The sequence below is a fragment of the Oncorhynchus kisutch genome, linkage group LG19, assembly GCF_002021735.2.
Source record: "Oncorhynchus kisutch isolate 150728-3 linkage group LG19, Okis_V2, whole genome shotgun sequence".
NCBI lineage: Eukaryota > Metazoa > Chordata > Actinopteri > Salmoniformes > Salmonidae > Oncorhynchus > Oncorhynchus kisutch.
In genome coordinates this window covers 56,994,812-57,019,577 of record NC_034192.2, presented here as the reverse complement: position 1 = coordinate 57,019,577, position 24,766 = coordinate 56,994,812, and the positions used below count along the sequence as shown (strand labels likewise).

Sequence of the window (24,766 nt, the reverse complement as noted above, 5' to 3'; positions counted from 1 at the left end):
TAATAATATAAAATGGCAGTAAATAATACTACAAAATTAAACAGTCAACAGTCAATAGTATAATGTAATGCAATAAATATAAACATCTAAATATGGAAAATGAACCTATAACTAACTTATAACTAAATAACGGTCATCTTCACCATTACATCAGTACTACAACTACTATCATCATTACCACTACTACTACTACTACCATCACTAAACTGCTATCATTACCACCCATACCACTACTATTTGGAATGATAAACCACAATAATAATAGTAATAACAATAATAATAATAATAAGTAAGTTACTGCTTACTATGCAGATGTTATTATTCAGTGTCCCTCAGGCTGTCGCAGGCAAATACATATTTGGCTGCAAGAGGAGCCATTGCTCCTTCGCCCATGAGTATTCTTAGTTTTTCCTCTGGGTTTAATACGTTTACATTTTGAATAAATGTAGTCATTTCTGTGAATAATGAATCTCTTTGTGAGGAATATTTATCACAGTAAATGAGAAGGTGCATCTCTATCTCTACCTCCCCTGTTGTGCAGTGACCACATACACACTCCTCTTTGGGTAGCCATGTCTTTTTATGTCTACCGGTTTCTATTGCCAATCGGTGGTCACTCAGCCTGTACTTGGTAAGGATCTGTCTCTGCTTCGTATCTCTGACAGAGTAGAGATAATCAGCCAATTCATATTCTCTGTTTAGGGTCAGATAGCAATTTAGTCGGCTTTGGGATTTTGTTTCGTTTTTCCAATGTTGTAAATATGATTCCTTTGATTGGTTCATGATTTTGCTTATTGGAATTCTTTCTTTTGAAGCAGTGCTGGTGTCAGCTTGGTTGGTGAGGTCCAACACCAGCTGACTGAGAGGGCTCGTTTCTGGGCTCAGCTCTTGGGTTTGAAGTGCTTTAAATTGCAGACTTGAATTTGGACTTGAATTTAGATGGAACCGACATTTTAATGATCTTTTCTGTATTTTCAAAGTGGCCCTACATGCATTTTCTTTGAGTGCATTCACTGCCATATTAAAGTTTTCCCGATGTAGATATGGTCAGACCAAGGTAGATGTAATTTTTATTGTGTTCAATTATGGTATTGTTCAGGGTGAATTTATATTTGTGCTTCTGACATCTGTTTTCTTTGGTTGGAAAATCATGATTTTATTTTTTGGAAATTTACTGCCAGGGCCCAATTATGGCAATATTGCCCTAGAATATACATTTTCTGTTGAAGACTTTCTTTGGTTGGTGATAGAAGTACCAAGTCATCAGCATATAGCAGGTATTTCACCTCTGTGTCAAATAGTATGAGTCCTGGGGCTGGAGAATGCTCCAACATGTCTGCTAATTCATTGATATAAATGTTGAAAAGATTTGGACTCAAACTGCAGCCTTGTCTCACACCTCGGCATTGTGGAAAGAATTCTGTTCTTTGGGTTTTGATTTTTATTGCACACTTTTTTTCTGGACATGTAGGAGAATCTTACAGAACTCTGCATGCAGGGTTTCAATTGGGTGTTTGTCCCATTTGATGAAATCTTGTTTTGCAAGTGGGCCCCACCCCTCACTGCCATAAAGTGCAATTAGTTCAATGACACATTCAATTAGTTTTAGCCAAATTTGAATAGGTATTTGAATTTAAATAGTTTTTTTAATGGCGTTGAATGCCCTGCGTGCTTTCTCTCTCAGTTCATTCACTGCCTCATTAAGGTGTCCAGTTGAGCTTTCCTTTAATAAACCTAAGTAATTGTAGTGTGTGCAGTACTCTATATATTTTGTACCAATTGAGAACTTTGGTCTAATTCCCTGAGATCTAGATCTTATCTGGAAAATCATTATTTTAGTCTTTTTGGGGTTTACTGCCAGGGCCCAGGTCTGGTAGTACTGCTCTAGCGGGTCCAGGCTCTGCTGTAGGCCAAGTGCTGTGGGTGACAGCAGGTATAGGTCATCTGCGAAGAGTAGGCATTTAATCTCTGAATTGTGGAGACTAACACCAGGGGCTGAGGAATTTTCTAGAATAGTGACCAATTTGTTGATGTAAATATTGAAGAGTGCAGAGCTCAGATTGCAACCCTGGCGAAGGCCCCGCCCCTGGTTAAAGAATTTTGGACTCTCGGACTCTCTCTCTGTCGGTCTGTCTCTCTCGGTCTGTGTCTCGCTCTCTCTCGGTCTCTCTCTCGGTATGTCTCTCTCTCGGTCTGTCTGTCTGTCTCTCTCTCTTGGTCTGGCGCTCTCTCTCTTGGTCTCTCTCTCTCTCTCTCTCTCTCTCTCTCTCTCTCTCTCTCTCTCTCTCTCTCTCTCTCGGTCTGTCACTCTCGGTCTGTCTCTCTCGGTCTGTCTCTCCCTGTCTGTCTGTCTGTCTGTTTCTGTCTAATACACAAAAGTGAAATAAACAGTAAAAATGAACTGTGAACATTACAAGTTCGGAAAGAATAAAGACATTCAAAAATGTCATATCATGTGTGTATATACAGTGTTGTAACGATGTACAAATGGTTAAATTACAAAAGGGAAAACAAACATGGGTTGTATTTACAGTACAACATAAATATGGGTTGTATTACAATGGTGTTTGTTCTTCACTGGTTGACCTTTTCTTGTGGCAACAGGTCACAAGTCTTGCTGCTGTGATGGCACACTGTGGTATTTCACCCAGTAGAGCTGGGAGTTTATCAAAATTGGGTCTATTTTCATTTTTTTTGTGAATCTGTGTAATCTGAGGGAAATATGTCTCTAATATGGTCATACATTGGGCAGGAGGTTAGGAAGTGCAGCTCAGTTTCCACCTCGTTTTGTGGGCAGTGAGCACATAGGCAGACATGGCTCTCAAGAGAAGACAGGCTATGGCGACCTTTCTCAATAGCAAGGCTATGCTCACTGAGTCTGTACATAGTCAAAGCTTTCCTTAAGTTTGGGTCAGTCACAGTGGTCAGATATTCTGTATTCTATATAGACTCTCTTTTATAGATTCTTGTTTGCGCTGATTTATTTTGTTAATTCTTTCCAAACTCCCTTTCTCTCTCGGTCTCTCTCTCTCCCTCTCGGTCTTTCTCTATCTCTCTCTCTCTCGGTCTCTCGATCTTTCTTTCCCTCTCTCTCTCTCTCTCTCTCTCTCACTCTCTCTCTCTCTCTCTCTCTCTCTCTCTCTCTCTCTCTCTCTCTCTCTCTCTCTCTCTCTCTCTCTCTCTCTCTCTCTCTCTCTCGGTCTCTCGATCTTTCTTTCCTTCTCTCTCTCTCACTCTCTCTCTCTCTCTCACTCTCTCTCTCTCTCTCTCTCACTCTCTCTCTCTCTCTCTCTCTCTCACTCTCTCTCTCTCTCTCTCTCTCTCTCTCTCTCTCTCTCTCGGTCTCTCGATCTTTCTCTCAATGGTCTCTGTCTCTCTCTCTCTCTGTCTCTCTCTCTCTCTCTCTCTCTCTCTCTCTCTCAGAGCTGTTGAGCTGTCCTGAGCTGCACTCCATCCTCCGTCTGGTTCTGAAGGCAGGAAACTACATGAATGCTGTGAGTATTCATGTTTTCCTTCTTCTCCTCTTTTCTTTTTACCTTTCAGATGAAAGAGATAGCCGTTCTTTATCTGTGTGCACAATGCTGCTGGTGTTGGACTGGGGTGTGGACTGGGGTGTGGACTGGGGTGTTGGACTGGGGTGTTGGACTGGGGTTTTGGACTGGGGAGTTGGACTGGGGTGTGGACTGGGGTGTGGACTGGGGTGTGGACTGGGGTGTGGGCTGCGGTGTGGACTGGGGTCTGGACTGGGGTGTTGGACTGGGGTGTTGGACTGGGGAGTTGGACTGGGGAGTTGGACTGGGGAGTTGGACTGGGGAGTTGGACTGGGGTGTGGACTGGGGTGTTGGACTGGGGTGTGGACTGCGGTGTGTTCCAGAGCATCACTCTGACGGCATCTGGGTTTTGTAATGTGTTTGTTTAAGATGTCAGGTTTGTGTGTGACCTCTTTTCACTGACCTACTGTATTTGACCTCAGGGTGGGTACGCAGGCAACGCAGCAGGGTTCCGAATCCCATCCCTGCTCAAGCTGGCCGACACTAAAGCCAACAAACCAGGCATGAACCTCCTGCACTTTGTGGCCATGGTAAGATCTGATCTAGGATCAGGTATCTATTACCCATATACTGTAGCTGTATTCATTATCATCTAAAGTGCAAAACTGGTCCTACCGTACTTCAGCACCCCTCGCCCCGACGGCGTCAAATATACAGCTTCCTAATATTGAGTTGCACCCCGACCTTTTTTTGCCCTCAGAACAGCCTCAATTTGTCAGGGCATGGATTTTACAAGGTGTTGTAAGCGTTCCACAGGGATGCTGGCCCATGTTGACTCTACAAGGTGTTGAAAGCGTTCCACAGGGATGCTGGCCCATGTTGACTCTACAAGGTGTTGAAAGCGTTCCACAGGGATGCTGGCCCATGTTGACTCTACAAGGTGTTGAAAGCGTTCCACAGGGATGCTGGCCCATGTTGACTCTACAAGGTGTTGAAAGCGTTCCACAGGGATGCTGGCCCATGTTGACTCTACAAGGTGTTGAAAGCGTTCCACAGGGATGCTGGCCCATGTTGACTCTACAAGGTGTTGAAAGCGTTCCACAGGGATGCTGGCCCATGTTGACTCTACAAGGTGTTGAAAGCGTTCCACAGGGATGCTGGCCCATGTTGACTCTACAAGGTGTTGAAAGCGTTCCACAGGGATGCTGGCCCATGTTGACTCTACAAGGTGTTGAAAGCGTTCCACAGGGATGCTGGCCCATGTTGACTCTACAAGGTGTTGAAAGCGTTCCACAGGGATGCTGGCCCATGTTGACTCTACAAGGTGTTGAAAGCGTTCCACAGGGATGCTGGCCCATGTTGACTCTACAAGGTGTTGAAAGCGTTCCACAGGGATGCTGGCCCATGTTGACTCTACAAGGTGTTGAAAGCGTTCCACAGGGATGCTGGCCCATGTTGACTCTACAAGGTGTTGAAAGCGTTCCACAGGGATGCTGGCCCATGTTGACTCCAATGCTTCCCACAGTTGTGTTAAGTTGGCTGGATGTCCTTTGGGTGGTGAACCATTCTTGATACACACAGGAAACTCTTGAGCGTGAAAAACCCAGCAGCATTGCAGTTCATGACACACATCGGCACCTAATACCATACTCCATTCAAAGGCACCTAAAGATTTTGTCTTGCCCATTCACCCTCTGAATGGCACACAGACATAATCCATGTCTCAATTGTCTCAAGGTTTAAAAGTTATTCTTTAACCTGTCTCCTCCCCTTCATCTACACTGATTTGAAGTGGATTTAACAAGCGACATCATTAAGAGATCATAGCTTTCACCTGGTCAGCCTGTCATGGAAAGAGCAGCTGTTCATAATGTTTTGTACACTCAGTGACCCTTGAAGTGCTTGACTTTAGTTAATCTTTCAGTCAAGACCTACTTATAGCTGTAATATGCCACACATCTAAATGAACTCTCTCTAGATCTAGTTCAAAGACAACTAAATTCATCCCAGACTTCCCTTTTATTGAAGACTAACAACCATCTGACAGACTGCTCATTTAGTTTCCTTTGGAAAAACTAGACACTTTTTCTTATTTAGCTAAATTGTTCAACTGGCACAGATAAAACAGGTCTTCAGAATCTCTTTCAAACTATTTGTTGTATTTGACCAACCATGAATTCACAATAACCACATCAACACACTGAATCGTGACACAATGCAATGATTCATCCAGAATTATGACGGCTCACTGTGTGAAACAATAGCTGGATCAGCTCTGTCTCTGTCTCCACAGGAAGCAGTGAAAAAGGACCAGAGTTTACTGTCGTTTCCCGGCCAACTAGGACATGTCGGCCCCGCCTCCAGGTCAGTAAGAGCCAATAATACAGATCCCTCCCAAGATTAGAAATGCTCCCCTTCCTTCCTCATAGGGGACTGGGAAACGTTCAGTTGCCAAACGCTGTCAAACTTTGCAAATAGAAATGCCACAAATAGAGCCAACATGATTCCTTGTTCTACATGTCAGAGAGGCATGTTTCTTCTATATTACATATTTCTATCCGAATGTTCCAAAACATTGCCCCGCTGAACGCGCCCCAGTTCTAATAGTTTGAAAATCTACCTCGTGGCAAAAACAGATATTTGCTTGATCTGCATATAAAGTAAGATTTTCACTTCATTGCTTTTAACCAATCCAGCAGATCTGTAATGAATTAGTTAATTAAACGGAGGAAAGAAGGAAGGAAGGAAGGAAGCAATCTGAAGTGTTTGAACGTGGCCCGTGGTGTTTTGGCTGCTTCTGGGGAGCATATGAGATCCGCAGGACACACACACACACACACACACACACACACACACACACACACACACACACACACACACACACACACACACACACACACACACACACACACACACACACACACACACACACACACACACACACACACACACACACACACACACACACACACACACACACACACACACACACACATCCACCCATCCATCCATCCATCCATCCAACTGGACTGTATTGTGTTACGGTACTGTCCAGCTGTTAGTGATATAGCTATCCCCTTGTCATGAGCAACATGTCTGTTTCAATATCACGGCTCTGTTGGGTTTGGTTAGCTATGTAGGACCCTTAGATTGAGTCCACAAGTGGCACCCTATTCTCTATATAGTGCACTACTTTTGACCAGAGCTCTAGATAAAGTGCACTATATAGGGAATAGGGTGCCATTTGGGAAACACTCTTACTGTCAGTTACTCTGTGGGTATTGGTGTCTGTATTTATTAAGGATCCCCATTAGCAGCTACCTGGGCTCCAGCAAAATTAAGACAGTTCATACCATTTTAAAAACAGTACATTACATCTATTATATAATATAATACATCTATTTCTCAAGAGCTTCCTGGCCAAGATAGGCAGCACCAAGTCATTACACAATTACAGACAGACAACATGAAAAACTACAGGTAATAACAAAATCATAAAAAATATTTAAAAAACACCAATCGGGACAGGTTCTTCCAGTTTAAAAGTATTTTGTAAGGCGTTCCAAGCTGACGGCGCAGAGTACATAAAAGCCATTTTACCAAATTCAGTTCGGACATTTGGAACAGTTAGCAGGATAAAGTCCTGCGAACGAATTGCAATAAAATGCCCAAATAATATGGTAGTAAACCCAAAATGGCTTTGTAAATAAAAGTGACTGATCCTTGACTAGAGAAGGCCAGCCAACCCTTGTTCATAAAGTGCAATGATGCATAAGGGTTTTGCAGTTTCAAATAAATCTCAAAGTGCCATGGTAAAGGGTGTCCATTGATCTCAAACACTGAGCGGAAGCGTTCATATATAAAATATCCCCATAGTCTAGTAAAGGCATAACTGTAGCTGATACTGGCCTCCTTCTGGCTTCAAAAGAAAAACAGGCCTTATTCCTGAAATAAAATCCCAACTTCAGCTTCAATTTTTTTGTAATTGTTGAATATGCAATTTAAAGGAGGCCGTCATCAATAAAAATTCCAAGGTATTTATGAGGTTACAGTCTCAATCTCATTGCCCTGACAGGTAGTATTAGGGGAAAGGTTGAGATGTCTATTTGCTTGCTTTAGAAAGCACCATTAGTTTAGTTTGGTCAGTATTGAGGATAAGCTTCAGTTGACACAAGGTACAGTTGATGTCGGAAGTTTACAAACACTTAGGTTGGAGTCATTAAAACTAGTTTTTCAACCACTCAACCACTCAACTACACATTTCTTGTTAACAAACTATAGCTTTGGTAAGTCGATTAGGACATTTACTTTGTGCATGACACAAGTAATTTTTCCAACAATTGTTTACAGACAGATTATTTCACTTCTAATTCACTGTATCACAATTCCAGTGGGTCAGAAGTTTACATACAGTAAGTTGACTGTGCCTTTAAACAGCTTGGAAAATTCCAGAAAATTATGTAATTTAAACAAAGATCGTACTTTTTGGAGAAATGTCCTCTGGTTTGATGAAACAAAAATAGAACTGTTTGGCCATAATGACCATCGTTTAGTTTGGGGAAAAAGGGGGAGGTTTGCAAGCCGAAGAACACCATCCCAACTGTGAAGCACGGGGGTGGCAGCGTCATGTTGTGGGGGTGCTTTGCTGCGGGAGGGACTGGTGCACATCACAAAATAGATAGCTTCCATGAGGCAGGAAAATTATGTTGTTATATTGAAGCAGCATCTCAAGACATCAGTCAGGACGTTAAAGCTTGGTCGCAAATGGGTCTTCCAAATGGACAATTACCCCAAGCATACTTTCAAAGTTGTGGCAAAATGGCTTAAGGACAACAAAGTCAAGGTATTGGAGTGGCCATCACAAAACCCTGACCTCAATCCTGTAGAACATTTTTTGGCAGAACTGACCAGTGTGCGAGCAAGAAGGCCTACAAACCTGTGTGGAGTGCAATGGAGATTGCATCATCTGTGGATCTGTTAGGGCGGTATGCAAATTGGAGTGGGTCTAGGGTTTCTGGGATAATGGTGTTGTGAGCCATGACCAGCATTTCAAATTATTTCATGGCTACAGACGTGAGTGCTATGTGTCAGTAGTCATTTAGGCAGGTCACCTTAGTGTTCGTGGGCACAGGCACTATGGTGGTCTGCTTAAAACATGTTTGTATTACAGACTCAGACAGGGAGAGTTTGAACATTTCAGTGAAGACACCTGCCAGTTGGTCAGCGCATGCTCGCAGTACACATCCTGGTAATCCTTCTGGCCCTGCGGCCTTGTGAATGTTGAGAGCGTGATCACATAGTTGTCCAGAACAGCTGGTGCTCTCATGCATGTTTCAGTGTTTTTTTGCCTCGAAATGAGCATAGAAGTAGTTTAGCTCGTCTGGTAGGCTTGTGTCGCTGGGCAGCTCTCGGCAGTGCTTCCCTTTGTAGTCTGTAATGGTTTGTAAGCCCTGCCACATCTGACGAGCGTCAGAGCCAGTGTAATACGATTCAATCTTAGTCCTGTATTGATGCTTTGCCTGTTTGATGGTTTGTCGGAGGGCATAGCGGTATTTCTTATAAGCTTCCAGGTTAGAGTCCCGCTCCTTGAAAGCAGCAGCTCTAGCCTTTAGCTCCAGGCGGATGTTGCCTGTAATCTATGGCTTCTAGTTGGGGTATGTACGTACGGTCACTGTGGGGACGAGGTCATCGATGCACTTATTAAGCCAATGACTGATGTGGTGTATTCCTCAATGCCATCGGTAGATTCCCGGAACATATTCTAGTCTGTGCTAGAAAAACAGTCCTGTAGCTTAGCGTCTGCTTCATGTGACCACTTTTTTATTGACAGAGTCCCTGGTGCTTCCTGCTTTAATTTTTGCTTGTAAGCAGGAACCAGGAGGATAGAATTATGATCAGATATGCCAAAGGGCGAGGGAGATCTTTGTACGCATCTCTGGGTATGGAGTAACGGTGGTCTAGAGTATTTTTTTTCTCGCTCTGGTTGCACATTTAACATGCTGATAGAAATTTGGTAAAACTGATTTGTTTCCCTGCATTAAAATCCCCAGCCACTAGGAGCGTCTCTGGATGTGAGTTTTCCTGTTTGCTTATGGTGGATTACAGCTCATTCAGTGCGGCCTTACTGCCAGCATCGGTCTGTGGTGGTCTGTAGACAGCTACGAAAAATACAGATGAAAACTCTCTAGGTAGATAGTGTGGTCTTCAAGCTTATCATGAGATACTCTACCTCAGGCGAGCAAAACCTTGAGACTTCCTTAGATATTGTGCACCTGCTGTTGTTTACAAATATAAATAGTCTGCCCCCTTGTCTTACCAGAGGCTGCTGTTCTATCCTGCCGATACATCATATAACCAGCCAGCTGTATGTTGATAATGTCGTTGTTCAGCCACGACTCCGTGAAGCATAAGATTTTAGTTTTTAATGGCCTGTTGGTAGAATAATCTTCCTCGTAGGTCGTCGATTTTATTTTCCAATGATTACAGGTTAGCTAGTAGAACGGAAGGCAGTGGGGGTTTATTTGATCGCCAACTAATTCTCAGAAGGTAGCCCGACCTCCGTCCTCTTTTTCTCCGTCTTCTCTTCACGCAAAGGACAGGGATTTGGGCCTGTTCCTGGGAAAGCAGTATGTCCTTCACGACGGGCTCGTTAAAGGAAAATAAAAGCTTCTGCGACAGCCTGCTGGGGCAGAGCCAAAGGGGAAATCTTGGATGTATTACATTATCTGTTAGAGGAAAATAACAGCTTGATGTAGGTCACAGCTTGGGAACAGCTTTGAGTTATAATCTTAATTAACAGCATCTTCTACAACAAAGATTCCCATATGGTTTGATTTGAGGTACGCTAGTCTCTCACGGATCGCAGCAACAGGTTGGGTTGTGGTTTTAAAACCCATGGTTTTATCCACAGACATATATTTCGGCCAACTTTTGGTCACAGAAACTCACAGCGATCACTTTACTATCATCTATGAAGGTAGACTCTGCAAAATGACGTTGCCACGAGCAGCACCGGAGATATTGAGATGAGCGAGATGCAACACACAGTATCTGTGCATGTGTACGGGTTTGCTTCATGCTGTTCACACTCTTAGTTGTTACGGTAATGGACCCACTATGCTGTTTACTTTCTGCATCTATCTCATATTGCCCACCTTTAAAGTCATGTAAAGTGATGCATCTCTCTCGTCTCTGTCTTCCTATAGGTTGTGTGAGGAGTCGGTAGTAGAGGATCTCTCCAGGCTCCACAGGCGTGTGGCATCCCTCAGGATCAGTGTCCAGACGGAGGCAGAGATCCAGCAGCTCACACAGCCTTTCCTGGAGGTACGGACCTGAACTAGATTCTAGAACATGGATTTAGAACACACACTGATCTAGGAAATATATCATTCTAGATCTACAGCACATCTATGGTGTCTAGTGAAGTGAGAATTTATGAACTCACAAATAACAAAACTGAAACTCACATGGCTTTGGTTACCTCTGAGTCTCTTCCCTCCATATTCGTCCTCCTTGGTCAAAATACACAACAGTCAGTCTAATTTTGATATCTCTCTCTCTCTCTCCCTCTCTCTCTCTCTCGCGCGCGCTCTCTCCATCTCTCCTCCATGTCTCTCACGCTCGCTCGCACTCACGCTCTCTCTTTCCTTTCCTTTCTCTCTCTTCTCTCTCCTCTTCTCCATCTCTCTCTCTAGGTGGCAGAGGAGCGTCTGAAGGAAGCAGAGGATGAAGTGGAGGGGATGAGGATGTCCAGTCAGGCTCTGGTCCAGTTCTTCTGTGAGGATGACAGCACTTTTAAACTGGAGGAAGCCTGCAGGGTCTTCCACTCCTTCTGCCTTCGCTTCCAAAGAGCCGTACAGGTGAGACCGACTGCTTTACATCAAGCTGCCTGCATGGGTTCCCACTACGTACATATTGTAAAAAAGTATGAAAAATAAAACAAATGCCTTTTGGTTGTAATTCAAGGTTAGGGTTGGATTTTAAAATAGGATTTTAAGAAGATAATTTGTAGAACTAGGTTGGGCTTCCGACTTTGCAACTTGGGAAGATATTGAGGACCCTCCTCATGACAGCAATATGAGGTAGTGGGATGGATGAGTGGGATGGATACCGTAGATGTAGACAGAAGATAGAAGCGTAGATGCTGTGCTGATAAATGTATACTTGTTGTTTCTTCTTTTACCTGAAACTCATTGAACTCGTCCTGTTCCCTCTCAGGAAAACGCTGAGCGGGAACAGAAGGAGCAGAAACGGAGGGAGCGTGAGATGGTGGAGAAGCGTCGCTCCGTGGCCGTGTGTACAGGCCTGGACCTGGCTGTGGCTACGGGTCGGGTGTCCCCACCGGGAACCCAGGAGAACCAGAATGACCTAGAGAAAACCCTTGAGAATCTGAGCCACACCTGGAGCCGGCGCAGCCTTAGAACCCAGGAGAACCGCAGGAACTCCCACCACCTCCAGAACTACACCTCCGTTCCTATCCAGACATCCCCGGGTTTGGTTAGAAACACATCCCCCCAACTCCACCTTAGCTCCTCCAACCTCCAGACCTCTCCAGGGCTACCCTGCCCCACCTACCCCAACCAGGAGGGACCATCCCTGGGGACCGAGACCAAGACAGAGCCCCTGGTCCGTCAGCACCAACAAGTCCTGGAGACTAAGGGACCAAATCATGAAGGGACAACTCAGACTCAAGTCTCAGAACCGCAACATGAACTGACTTCTAACATCATTCAAACCCAGTGTGGACATAGATTCAAATTCCCCCAAAACAGGCAGGACACTATTGCCTATGTCACCCAAACCCAACATGGAATATTTAAAAACGTCATTGATAGCCAACATGCACCAACGGCTCGAGTGACTCAAACTCACGATGCCGTCCCTGACCCGTGTGTACTGACCACTAAGTCTATGGCCAGTCCTTATAGACACTCCTCCACTACCACTACTGCCATCCCCAGTGTGAGAAGAAATACCATTGGTCTTAGACACAGGTATGACCTAGAGGGGACTGACCCTACCCCTGTTTCTCAGGCGAAACACGCAGACACCTCAGTCAGAGACGCAGCGCATCAGGACCCTGACCTCGCTCAGCTAACAGGGTCAACGGTATCTCAGGTCACTCAGCAGCCCTTCGAGAGCCAATCAGAAACATCCATGGCCACCGCCAGCCCAGACGGTGTCCAATCACAATCCCAGGAGGCTAAGGGAGCCAATGAGACCACACCAGGACGTGGTGGTGCCTTGGAGCTGAGGCTTTCACCTGAGGGCGGACCAACCCAGCAGAGGGAAACCGAATCTGTGGAACAGAGCTGGCTGCCTCCGAGCCTACCAGAACTTAGCCCACAGCGGGCACAGGAATGCCCAGAGGTCTCCAGCCCTGACAGGGAGAGGGACCGGTCATACCCATGTGTGGGCGAAACCCTTGAGTGCCACACCCTGGTCCGAGGTCTGCGTTCCTACGACAACCTATCCCCTCCTCCCACCCCTACCACAACACTCTCCAGAGCCCCACCCAGCCTCTGCTCCAAGTGGAGGAAAGCGAAGCAGGCGGAGACTCCAGGGGCTGGTTCTGGGTCTCCAATGGGGAAAGAGGACTCTCGGGGCGGGGGGAAGTCTCCTGTTGTCCGAGGTGGGGCTAAGCGGGGCTTGGTACCCCGTGCAGGTCTACCGAACAATACTGCTATCCATAGGGTGCGTTTTATTACCAAACCGGAGACACAGACACCCACCGGCCCCGTTCCAAATCCTAATTTACAGACTACACCACGTTCCACTCATCTTGTGTCCCCGTCCATACCCAGCGCCTCCGTACGCTCCTCCCCCATCACACGCCCTACTACTACCCAGACAGAGGTGAAGCGTCGCGGTAGCACCAGGAGTGAGAGGAGCCAGGCTGTGGGTGAGAACCAGCAGCAGACCCCAGGGAAACCCACCTTGACCCGCCGGGCATCAGAGAGAGCTGGGCTGGGGCTTGGACCAGAGAGGGAGAGGACTTCTAGCACCAGCACCAATAGTAGTACAGCTACCACCCAGCCAGCCTTTGTCAGAGGCTCTCCTCTCAGGGTCACCAAACGTCTTGCCCCCACCTCCAACTCTGAGACCCAACACTCCTCTCAGCCCCGCTCCACACACAGCCCCTCCTCGGCTACAGCTAAAACCATCCGTACAGCTGTTACAGCAGCGTCCAGGACTAAAACAACCAAGACGAGCCCCAGCACAGATCCCTCTAGAGCTGCTGTCCCTGCCTGCAAAACCCCCACAGCAACACGGATACCTGGACCTAAAATGGCCCGTCCTGCCTCCTCGCCCATGTGGAAGTGATCGTGGGAGATCATACCACTTTTTCAGTCTTCTGTCCACATGCCTCGGTGTGTTTATGTTTGTGTCCACGGTACATGTATGTGGGTATCAATAAATGACTTGGTGAATTGTACCAGACCTCTCTGTTCTGGAGGGGTAAGCAGTTACTGGTCCATGCAGACTATTGAGCTTGTCCAGAATCAATGGGGTGTTTTCACTTGGGTCTGTCTTATTGTAAAGTGCAATTAAGGACGTACAAAGTACCTGCCATACTCGCTCTTGTCTGGCAGGAAGATGACAAAGAACTGCAACTCGAACAAAATGGCTGCCACTACATCACTCTACATTTACTATGTTTTGCAAATGGACAGTAGGTGTACTGTCACTGTAGATAGAATTGTCTTCTGTTCTACACTCTACCTCCATCCACTAGTGTCCTGTCCATGCAACAGGGCACTTCAAGGAGATACTCTAACCACCTCACACCCAACCTGGACTTTGTTAAGCTACTGAAATGGGTGCCTCATTTGTTGTTCAAGAAAATCATTTGTTTAGAATAATTTGCCACTGTGGCCTCCTCTGTGCCTTGGTCTTCCAACAGATCACTCTCATCGACCAGTCTTTTTAGGTTGCATGTTGTATGTTGAAAATGGCGTGTTCGTCTTCAAAGGTTATTTTATTTAACTTTACCTGCATCCCAAATTGCACCCTATTCCCCATATAGTGCACAACCTTTGACCAGGGCCCCCAAACAGCCCTGGTCCAAATGAGTGCACTATGTAGGGAATAATTTCCCTCTGTTTTGAGCGGCCATTCTTTAGAACTGTATTTCTACACCTGTTGTGCTGTTTCATTAGATGCATGGACCAAACTCAGATTGAATAGATGGAATTTCACTTTTGTTGTTTTCTCACCTTGGGCTATCGATTTGCCCAATCAGCAATCAATCGGTATGATATCGAATTGATTATTGGTAATTGAGCGATTTTATTGGTTATCCTCATCTTGAATGTGCTCTTCATTCTGACACACTTTAAGTTGCTAGGATACTCACTGTAATATTCTGCTGCTGTTTATATCAAAACGATCTTAAAATGAACGGCATGAATTGTTATCCATGGCAACAATGTGTGTATTTGTAAATAACATATAAAATAAAGTTGCTAATCAGACTCGGGGTGTGGTTGTTTGTTTTAGAAATGACGTCACTAAAGGACTTTCTGTTTAAAGACGACAGAGAAGTCGAAGGCAGGTGTTCTTCAATGCACAGCTCTGCTTATTCGTTTTTTATTGCAGTTACTATCCTCCACAGTCTGAGTTCCCCCAGGCATCTGTCACGTACTGCTGTGACCCTCCCGATGCACCCTGTTCCCTATATAGTGCACTACTTTTCATCAGAAACCTATGTGAACTATATAGTGAATAGCCTGACATTGGTCACAGTATTTTAGACTAGAGAACTGTCTTGATCACCAAGCTGCTGGCTCGTTATCAGCATCATGAGACTACTTCCTCCTCCAGAGACAAAGCTGTCCTGCTCTACAAACCAAGCTGCTGGCTCGTTATCAGCATCATGAGACTACTTCCTCCTCCAGAGACAAAGCTGTCCGGCTCTACTAACCAAGCTGCTGGCTCGTTATCAGCATCATGAGACTACTTCCTCCTCCAGAGACAAAGCTGTCCTGCTCTACTAATCAAGCTGCTGACTCGTTATCAGCATCATGAGACTACTTCCTCCTCCAGAGACAAAGCTGTCCTGCTCTACTAACCAAGCTGCTGGCTCGTAATCAGCATCATGAGACTACTTCCTCCTTCAGAGACAAAGCTGTCCTGCTCTACTAACCAAGCTGCTGGCTCGTAATCAGCATCATGAGACTACTTCCTCCTTCAGAGACAAAGCTGTCCTGCTCTACTAACCAAGCTGCTGGCTCGTAATCAGCATCATGAGACTACTTCCTCCTCCAGAGACAAAGCTGTCCTGCTCTACTAACCAAGCTGCTGACTCGTTATCAGCATCATGAGACTACTTCCTCCTTCAGAGACAAAGCTGTCCTGCTCTACTAACCAAGCTGCTGACTCGTTATCAGCATCATGAGACTACTTCCTCCTTCAGAGACAAAGCTGTCCTGCTCTACTAACCAAGCTGCTGACTCGTTATCAGCATCATGAGACTACTTCCTCCTCCAGAGACAAAGCTGTCCTGCTCTACTAACCAAGCTGCTGACTCGTTATCAGCATCATGAGACTACTTCCTCCTTCAGAGACAAAGCTGTCCTGCTCTACTAACCAAGCTGCTGACTCGTTATCAGCATCATGAGACTACTTCCTCCTTCAGAGACAAAGCTGTCCTGCTCTACTAACCAAGCTGCTGACTCGTTATCAGCATCATGAGACTACTTCCTCCTCCAGAGACAAAGCTGTCCTGCTCTACTAACCAAGCTGCTGGCTCGTTATCAGCATCATGAGACTACTTCCTCCTCCAGAGACAAAGCTGTCCTGCTCTACTAACACACCATTGTCCTCTTTTCCATCTCCTTTTCTCTCCCTCTCTCCACTGCCCCTCATCTTCTCTCCTTTTCTCTCCTCCTCTCCATGTCTTGACACAGTCCTCCTCAGGCCTGTAACCGTTGCCATGGTGACACTGCAGGCGTCCTAGAGAATCTCCTTGGAGAATTGGGGTGAGAAGGGTGTGGGTGTAAGAGTCCAGTGGGAGAGCTCTGTTTACAGGCCACAGTGACACGGATGATGCCAGAACCTCCTGGAGGGCAGAGCAACAAACTGGCGCCTCTTTGTCTCCCCTGGTTGTCTGGTGGTTGGTCAGCACTGACCTCTTAACCACTCTCTGTGTCCCAAATTACACCCTACTGTATTCCCTTTATAGTGCACTACTTTTGACCAGGGCAGTGTGCTATATAGGGAAAAGGGTGTCATTTTGGACGTATCCATTGCTTTACCTTGATCAGTGTATAGACGGGAGATGTGACTTCATTGATGAGTCTGCCAGTGGGGGTGGGCTGGTCCATTTTCAGCCCAGTGGGCTTGTTTCATGTATTTTTTTTATGCGCAAAACAATAATTATCTGGCTAATAGTTGGGTGTGGAAGCTTTGAAGAATAAAATGGGCCGGTTTGGGGGCCTTAAGGAAAGAAATGGGCCGGTGTGTTAGAAATGCCAGGACCGATTTCGGGTCCCAGTCTGCCCCGCTCTGCCAGAGTAGGTCCGACTGAAATAGTGTAAAGTATTCTAAAATGGCTTCCCTTCCTATTCCTTGTCTGCTTGTGATGAAGAGTTACTCACAACCGCTCTGTCACTGTCAACAAACATACATGGACTTCAATGCAGATGTTGCTCTACAAAGTTTCTGAACAGGACTGGCCAATGTACCCTACCGTTAAGTTAAACGTAAACAGTGAAGGCATGTTAGTCGGTGTCAGTCACACTGAGATGTACATCTCTTTTTCAAGCGAGCCCTGATCAAGAGAGCAACATACGTTAAATTTTTTTATTTAAAATGTACCTTTATTTAACTAGGCAAGTCAGTTAAGAACAAATTCTTATTTTCAATGATGGCCTAGGAACAGTGGGTTAACTGCCTGTTCAGGGGCAGAACAACAGATTTGTACCTTGTCAGCTTGAACTCGCAACCTTCCGGTTACTAGTCCAACGCTCTAACCACTAGGCTACCCTGCCGCCCCATTGAGCAATATGTAACAATGAATGGAAGTTAAAACAGTGAAAGTGCATAAAAGAGCTTAAAAGAGTAGTCAGTCAGGGTGCAGCACCCGTCCAATACTGGATTTAAAATGATCAATCAGAATAAAATATAAACGCAACATGTAAAGTGTTGGTTTCATGAGCTGAAATAAAATATCCCAGACATTTTCCATACACACAAAAAGCTTATTTCTCTTAACTTTAGTGCAAAAATGTGTTTACATCCCTGTTAGTGAACATTTCTTCTTTGCCAATATAATCCATCCACCTGACAGGTGTGGCATATCAAGGAGCTGATTAAACAGCATGATCATTACACAGGTGCACCTTGTGCTGGGGGGCAATAAAAGGCCTCTCTACTACACAATGCCACATATATCTCAAGTTTTGAGGGAGCGTGCATTTGGCATGCTGATTGCAGGAATGTTCACCAAAGCTGTTGCCAGATAATTTAATTTGAATTTCTCTACCATAAGCCTCCTCCAACATTGATTTAGAAAATTTGGCAGTACGTCCAACCGGCCTCACAACTGCAGGCCACATGTATGATGTTGTGTGGGTGAGCGGATTGCTGATGCCAACGTTGTGAATAGAGTGCCCCATGGTGGCGGTGGGGTTATGGTATGGGCAGGCATAAGCTAAGGACAATGAACACAATTGCATTTTATGGATGGCAATTTGAATGCACAGAGATACCGTGACGAGATCCTGAGGCCCATTGTCGTGCCAGTCATCCACCAGCATCACCTTGTGTTTCAGCATGATAATGCACGGCCCCATGTCGCAAGGATCTGTACACAATTCCTGGAAACTGAAAATGTCTCAGTTCTTCCATGGCTTGCATACATGTCACCCATTGTGCCAGTTTGGGATGCTCTGGATCGATGTGTATGACAGCGTGTCCCAGTTCCCGCCAAAATCCAGCAACTTCGCACAGCCATTGAAGAGTGGGACAACATTCCACAGGCCACAATCAACAGCCTGATCAACTCGGAGATGTTTCGCACTGCATGAGGCAAATGGTGGTCACACCAGATACTGACTGGTGTTTTGATCCAAGCTCCTGCTTTTTTTCAAGGTATCTGTGATCAACAGATTCCTATCTGTGTTAACAGTTAACAGTCATGTGAAATTCATAGATTCGGGCCTAATTTATTCATTTCAGTTGACTGATTTCCTTATATGAACTGTACCTCAGTAAAATCTTTTAAATTGTTAAATGTTGTGTTAACATTTTTGTTCCGTATCATTTTGTGATGAGTCATGCTTGGCTGCCCAATGACTTCTGTTGACTGTAGGCTTACATTTTGGCATGGTCTGACTACGGTTGATTTAGTTGTTGATTTGAGATCTATACATACCGGTTTTTTAAAACAATCAAATATATACCAAAATTTGAATGTGCATGTTTAGTGTAAGACATGTTTAAGATAACGAGCAAGGTTATTTTCTGGGTGAAATCGTTATTTATAAAGCATTATGGTTTATAGTGCCATCTAGCGTCCGATTGACTTATCAGCTCTAAGTAAGAAGAAGGAAAACGACAACTACCATGATGCCTTAATCAACATAGAACGTGGTGGGCGTTTAAGAAAGGTCCCCGGATGCAGTTGTGATTGACTGTACACTGCTAAAAAGTTTCGCTCTAGTCGAGAGGTGGTAAGAGAAACAACTTTTTTGAATATAGATAATTCTTGCAAGCCATTGTTATACTTGTATGTATACTAACACTGAGCTAATTGTGGCTGTTAGTTACTTATTGTGTTTAGGAAGTAGAAACTTCGAGGAATTCCACATGCTAGTTCCTTAGCTTTCCATCTAGCTGGCTGGCTAGTAACTTATGGGTACGCCCAAAAGTTGACGACCTAGGATAGCAATTTTATTGTTGTCTAATTTACTCAGGCGTTACACTTTATCATAGGTAAATCCTTGTACTTAACTGGTACCTTGCTAATTAAGAAGACTTGAGCAAAAGTTAGATAAGTAATGAAAACAAAGTTCAGTCAGTGCTCTGCTGCTGATTTCTGTTTCGCCGGCAGGCTCCAGCCGGTGGACTTTGATTTTGAGACAAAGGTTAGAGGAAACTAAAACTGTCCCGCAGTAACAATCAATCAGACATTTACTCCGCTTCTACTTCTATTCTCTCTCCCTCTCTTTCCTGCTCTCCTCACTTTCTCTCCCCCCATCCTCTTTCTGCCCAGCGTCTGCAGCCCGTGTGGTAGGTCGGTGTTAGGAAGGCAACAGGACAGGAGACAGAATGCAGAACGTAAAGTGTGTAGTGGTGGGGGACGGTGCCGTGGGTAAAACATGCCTCCTCATCTCCTACACCACAAACGCTTTCCCTGAGGAGTACATCCCCACCGTGTTCGACAACTACAGCGCCCAGGTGTGTGTGTGTGTGTGTGTGTGTGTGTGTGTGTGTGTGTGTGTGTGTGTGTGTGTGTGTGTGTGTGTGTGTGTGTGTGTGTGTGTATATATTACACATATGTTTTACACAAATGTTTACACACTTGTGTGTTTGTCACAGATGACGGTTGATGGCCGCATCATCAGCCTCAACCTGTGGGACACAGCCGGACAAGAGGAGTACGACCGCCTCCGCACTCTGTCCTACCCCCAATCCAACGTCTTCGTCATCTGTTTCTCCATCGGGAGTCCTTCCTCCCACGCCAACGTCCGCCACAAGTGGCACCCGGAGGTGTCTCACCACTGCCCCAGCGTGCCCATCCTCCTAGTGGGGACAAAGAGGGACCTGAGGAGTGATGGGGAGACGGTGAAGAAGCTGAAGGAGCAGGGTTTAGCTCCCACCACACAGCAACAGGGGAACAGCATGGCTAAGCAGATAGGAGCGGTGAAGTACATGGAGTGCTCTGCTCTGACGCAGGAAGGGGTCAGGGAAGTGTTCAGCGAGGCAGTACGGGCCGTGTTGTATCCCGTTACCAAAAAGAATGCCAAAAAGTGTGTACTGTTGTAATGGAGGGACACAGATGGGGAGAAGGAGGGAGAGACAATGACGGCGCAAGGTTGAGTTTGTTGGAGGAGATGGACTCAGCCCCCAGGCCTCTCGGCCCCCTCTGCCTCTCGGCCCCCTCTGCCTCTCGGCCCCCTCTGCATCTCGGTCCCTTTGCCTCTCGACCCCTTTGCCTTTAAAGACTCTTGATTCAGCTCACTTCTCTCCTTCCTCCAGCCTCACAAAATCAAATCTGGAACTCAGTCAGTTCCACTGCTTTTTCCCCCTAATTCCCCTCTAATCTGGAACTCAGTCAGTTCCACTGCTTTTTCCCCCTAATTCCCCTCTAATCTGGAACTCAGTCAGTTCCACTGCTTTTTCCCCCTAATTCCCCTCTAATCTGGAACTCAGTCAGTTCCACTGCTTTTTCCCCCTAATTCCCCTCTAATCAGGGACTCAGTCAGTTCCACTGCTTTTCCCCCCTAATTCCCCTCTAATCTGGAACTCAGTCAGTTCCACTGCTTTTCCCCCCTAATTCCCCTCTAATCTGGAACTCAGTCAGTTCCACTGCTTTTTCCCCCTAATTCCCCTCTAATCAGGGACTGATTTAGACCTGGGACACCAGGTGGATGATTCTCCTCTAATCAGGGACTGATTTAGACCTGGGACACCAGGTGGATGATTCCCCTCTAATCAGGGACTGATTTAGACCTGGGACACCAGGTGGATGATTCTCCTCTAATCAGGGACTGATTTAGACCTGGGACACCAGGTGGATGATTCTCCTCTAATCAGGGACTGATTTAGACCTGGGACACTTGGTGTGTGCAATTAATTACAAGGTAGAACAGAACCAGTTGTTCGGACCTTTGTCGGGTCAGAGCTGAGTACCCTGGCTCTATTCCTTGTCCTCAGAGTTGAATCCACTTCTAATTCTATCATCACCAAGTTGACTATTCCAACAGGGTGCAGATAGCCTCACTCCTCCCAGTCCGCTCAAACCTGTGTTAGTGTTATCACTTGATTCTTTTGTTGCAATGTTCCAAAGATGCTTCTGCGTAAATCATCGGTCTGTTTTGTTTCGTATGATCCCTTGCCATTTAAGATGCTTGTTAATATGCCATGTTGGCTGATAGAGCTGGAGAGATGAGCTCTGCCTTAGTAAGAGGTTAATCATTACCTCAATCACAGCCTCTCCAGTCGGTTATTCAGGCTATCCATCCAGGACTGTTGAAAACACACCTGGAAATGGCCTATATGTTTTGGGCATCTTGTTCTGTACTGTTCTCTGCTTTAGCTAGGTGTCCAGTTTACCTTCTTAATGTCCCTTCAAATGGATATTAGCCTAATCCAAGTATGATGCAAGGGCCAAAGCAATGGGTTTGTGTGCAGACATTTTAAAATCAATGAATGGATTGGTTGGATGAATGTTGTGAGTTTGTATGATTTAATGCTGACAGGAATGGTGGAATGATGAACATATCAGATTGTCGGTTCTAGTTATTTATGCCAATTACATTTTAATGTGCCTTATTGTAAGATATCTGACGTTTATTGTATCTACCTTATTGATTATTTGCTTTAGATGCCATAACTGTTGAGTAGCTGTGTGTGAGAGAGAGATACTAGAGTTGATTAAACTCCACGTTACATCCTCTCAGAAGAACCAAAGCTTCTTAATCAAAGTTCCATGAAACCACTTTTTGACACAATGTTTCTCCCCTCGGTCTACTCTAAGACGGATGTAGTCCCATAACTGACATCAGAGCAGTGTTGTGGGTGTTGTGGTGTGAACTTGTGTTCACAGCCCTTAGCGTTTGCCTCTAGAATGCTACAAATTATATAATGCTGGTAAATGGAGGCTGGGGTTTGATTACTGGTTGTGATAACTGACAATAACTACAACAGGAAATAGGGCTAAGATTGCACATTTATTTTGGCATATTTGATTAAGTAAATGAAACATGGGCAGTATAGTCTGGACATTTGATAGGGTATCATGCTGAAAATGTACAGGGTCAGACCTATTTACATGTGCATCACAAATGGCACCCTACTGCCTTTTTAGTGCATCAAGTAAGTAATAGGGTACCATTTGTGACTCACTCAGAGTATTAAAGAATAAAACCAAGGGAGCAATTAAAACTCATTCCTATTTTATATAATCTTTTAAAAAAAATCTATATATTCAGGTGTTCAGCTGGTATTTTGAATATAAACTTAACAGTAACCAATCATGGGAGTTCACTCCTAGGTAGGGAGAGAGATGCAAATTATTGTTTGAGAAAAAAAATCTGTGTGTGGAAGAAACATACCACTCCACCTCAAGTTCTAGAGGGAGTTTTTATTCTGTCATGTGGAGATCCTTCAGGGCTTCGTGGAAACAGATGTTGGTTGAACATATTGCTGAGACTGTTTAGAGTGTTTAAGAGAATGAAAGCATGTCTGTCAGTGTAAATGCTATGGGTTGCTTGTTGTGCTACCGTGTCCTGATATTTACTGTCTAAACAGAACACACACCTGTGGCTTTTTTGTCTGCGGTCTTACAGCTAGCTGTGTGTGTGTAGGCCAGTGTTTTCAGAACTCCTGCGGCCCCCAAGAGGTTAATGTTTGGTTTTTGTCCTAGCACTACGCAGCTAATTCAAATACTCAAAGCTTGATGAATCAGCTGTGTAGTGCTAGGACAAAAACCCAAATGTGCACCTCTTGGGGTCCCCGGGACCGAGTTTGGGAAATAATGGTGTAGGCTGGTGTGTATGTGTGGGGTACTCTATAATACAAGGCTGGTGTGTATGTGTGGGGTACTCTATAATACAAGGCTAGTGTGTATGTGTGGGGTACTCTATAATACAAGGCTGGTGTGTATGTGTGGGGTACTCTATAATACAAGGCTGGTGTGTATGTGTGGGGTACTCTATAATACACTGGGAACTTGATTTTTTTGTAGAATTTTTGTCATTTCATATATTCTGAACAAAAATATAAATGCATTTATGCAACAATTTTTGGGGATTACACTGAGGTACAATTCATTTAAGGAAATCAGTCAATTTAAATTAATGAATTAGTCCCTAATATATGGATTTCACATGACTGGGAATACAGATATGCATCTGTTGGTCAAAGATATCATAAAAAAATGGTTTCACGCTATCTCTATGCATTCAAATTCAATAAAAGGAAATTGTGTTCGTTGTCTGTAGCTAATGCCTGCCCATACCATAACCCCACCGCCACCATGGGGCACTCTGTCCACAATGTTGTCATCAGCAAACCGTTGGCCCACACGACGCCATACGTCGTGGGGTTGTGAGGCTGGTTGGATGTACTGCTAAATTCTCTAAAATGACGTTGGAAGCGGCTTATGGTAGAGAAATTTAACAATTCATTCTATGGCAACAGCTCTGGTGGACATTCCTGCAGTCACCATGGCAATTGAAACTTCCTTTAAAACATGAGACATCTGTAGAGTAGTGTTGTGAAAAAACTGCACATTTTAGAGTAGCCTTTTATTGCCCCCAGCACAAGGTGCACCTTTGTAATGATAATGCTGTTTAATCAGCTTCTTGATAGGTCACACCTGTCAGGTGGATATGAGAAATGCTCACCAACAGGGATGTAAACACATTTGTGCACAACATTTGAAAGAAATATGCTTTTTGGGATCTTTTATTTCAGCTTATGAAACGTGGGACCAACACTTTACATGGTGTGTTTATATTTTTGATCATTGTATATCAAAGTCTATTTGTATAAAAGAACAATGAAATGATTTTAAACTATGCTAAATAAAATTGTTATAGTTAAATAGGGATATTGTGCTATTTCCTGTGAGGTGTTCTCTGCTTCTGCAGATTGTGAGCTTGTGGGTTCAAAGTGGGTGAACCTGTAGGTGTGGCTGAAGCCTGCAGGATACATTGTAATGTGACTTATTATTGACTAACCAAATGGAACAGAGCTTAAATCAAATCAAATTTTATTTGTCACATACACATGGTTAGCAGATGTTAATGCGAGTGTAGCGAAATGCTTGTGCTTCTAGTTCCGACAATGCAGTAATAACGAACAAGTAATCTAACTAACAATTCCAAAAAAACTACTGTCTTATACACAGTGTAAGGGGATAAGGAATATGTACATAAGGATATATGAATGAGTGATGGTACAAAGCAGCATAGGCAAGATACAGTAGATGATAGAGTACAGTATAACATATGAGATGAGTATGTAAACAAAGTGGCTAGTGATACATGTATTACATAATGATGCAGTCGATGATATAGAGTACAGTATATACATATGCATATGAG

The 24,766-nt window shown here is 44.7% G+C and overlaps 2 protein-coding genes across 2 annotated transcripts in view; both read left to right on the top strand.

Annotated features, from left to right (window-relative positions):
• Positions 1-14,966, top strand: part of LOC109864410 (FH2 domain-containing protein 1-like) — a 59,323-nt gene extending 44,357 nt beyond the window's left edge. The window contains exons 7-12 of the mRNA XM_031798012.1: positions 3,424-3,494; positions 3,974-4,081; positions 5,785-5,855; positions 10,697-10,814; positions 11,186-11,350; positions 11,709-14,966. Of these exons, the coding sequence (XP_031653872.1) occupies positions 3,424-3,494; positions 3,974-4,081; positions 5,785-5,855; positions 10,697-10,814; positions 11,186-11,350; positions 11,709-13,814 (2,639 nt within the window). The 3' untranslated portion in view covers positions 13,815-14,966. The remainder of the gene's footprint in view (positions 1-3,423; positions 3,495-3,973; positions 4,082-5,784; positions 5,856-10,696; positions 10,815-11,185; positions 11,351-11,708) is intronic.
• Positions 14,967-19,052: 4,086 nt separating this feature from the next.
• On the top strand, positions 19,053-24,268 carry LOC109865003 (rho-related GTP-binding protein RhoG). The gene is made up of 3 exons (XM_031797924.1): positions 19,053-19,165; positions 19,708-19,892; positions 20,034-24,268. The coding sequence occupies exons 2-3, from the start codon at positions 19,764-19,766 to the stop codon at positions 20,478-20,480; spliced, it is 576 nt and encodes a 191-aa protein (XP_031653784.1). The 5' UTR covers positions 19,053-19,165; positions 19,708-19,763; the 3' UTR covers positions 20,481-24,268.
• Positions 24,269-24,766: the final 498 nt, after the last annotated feature.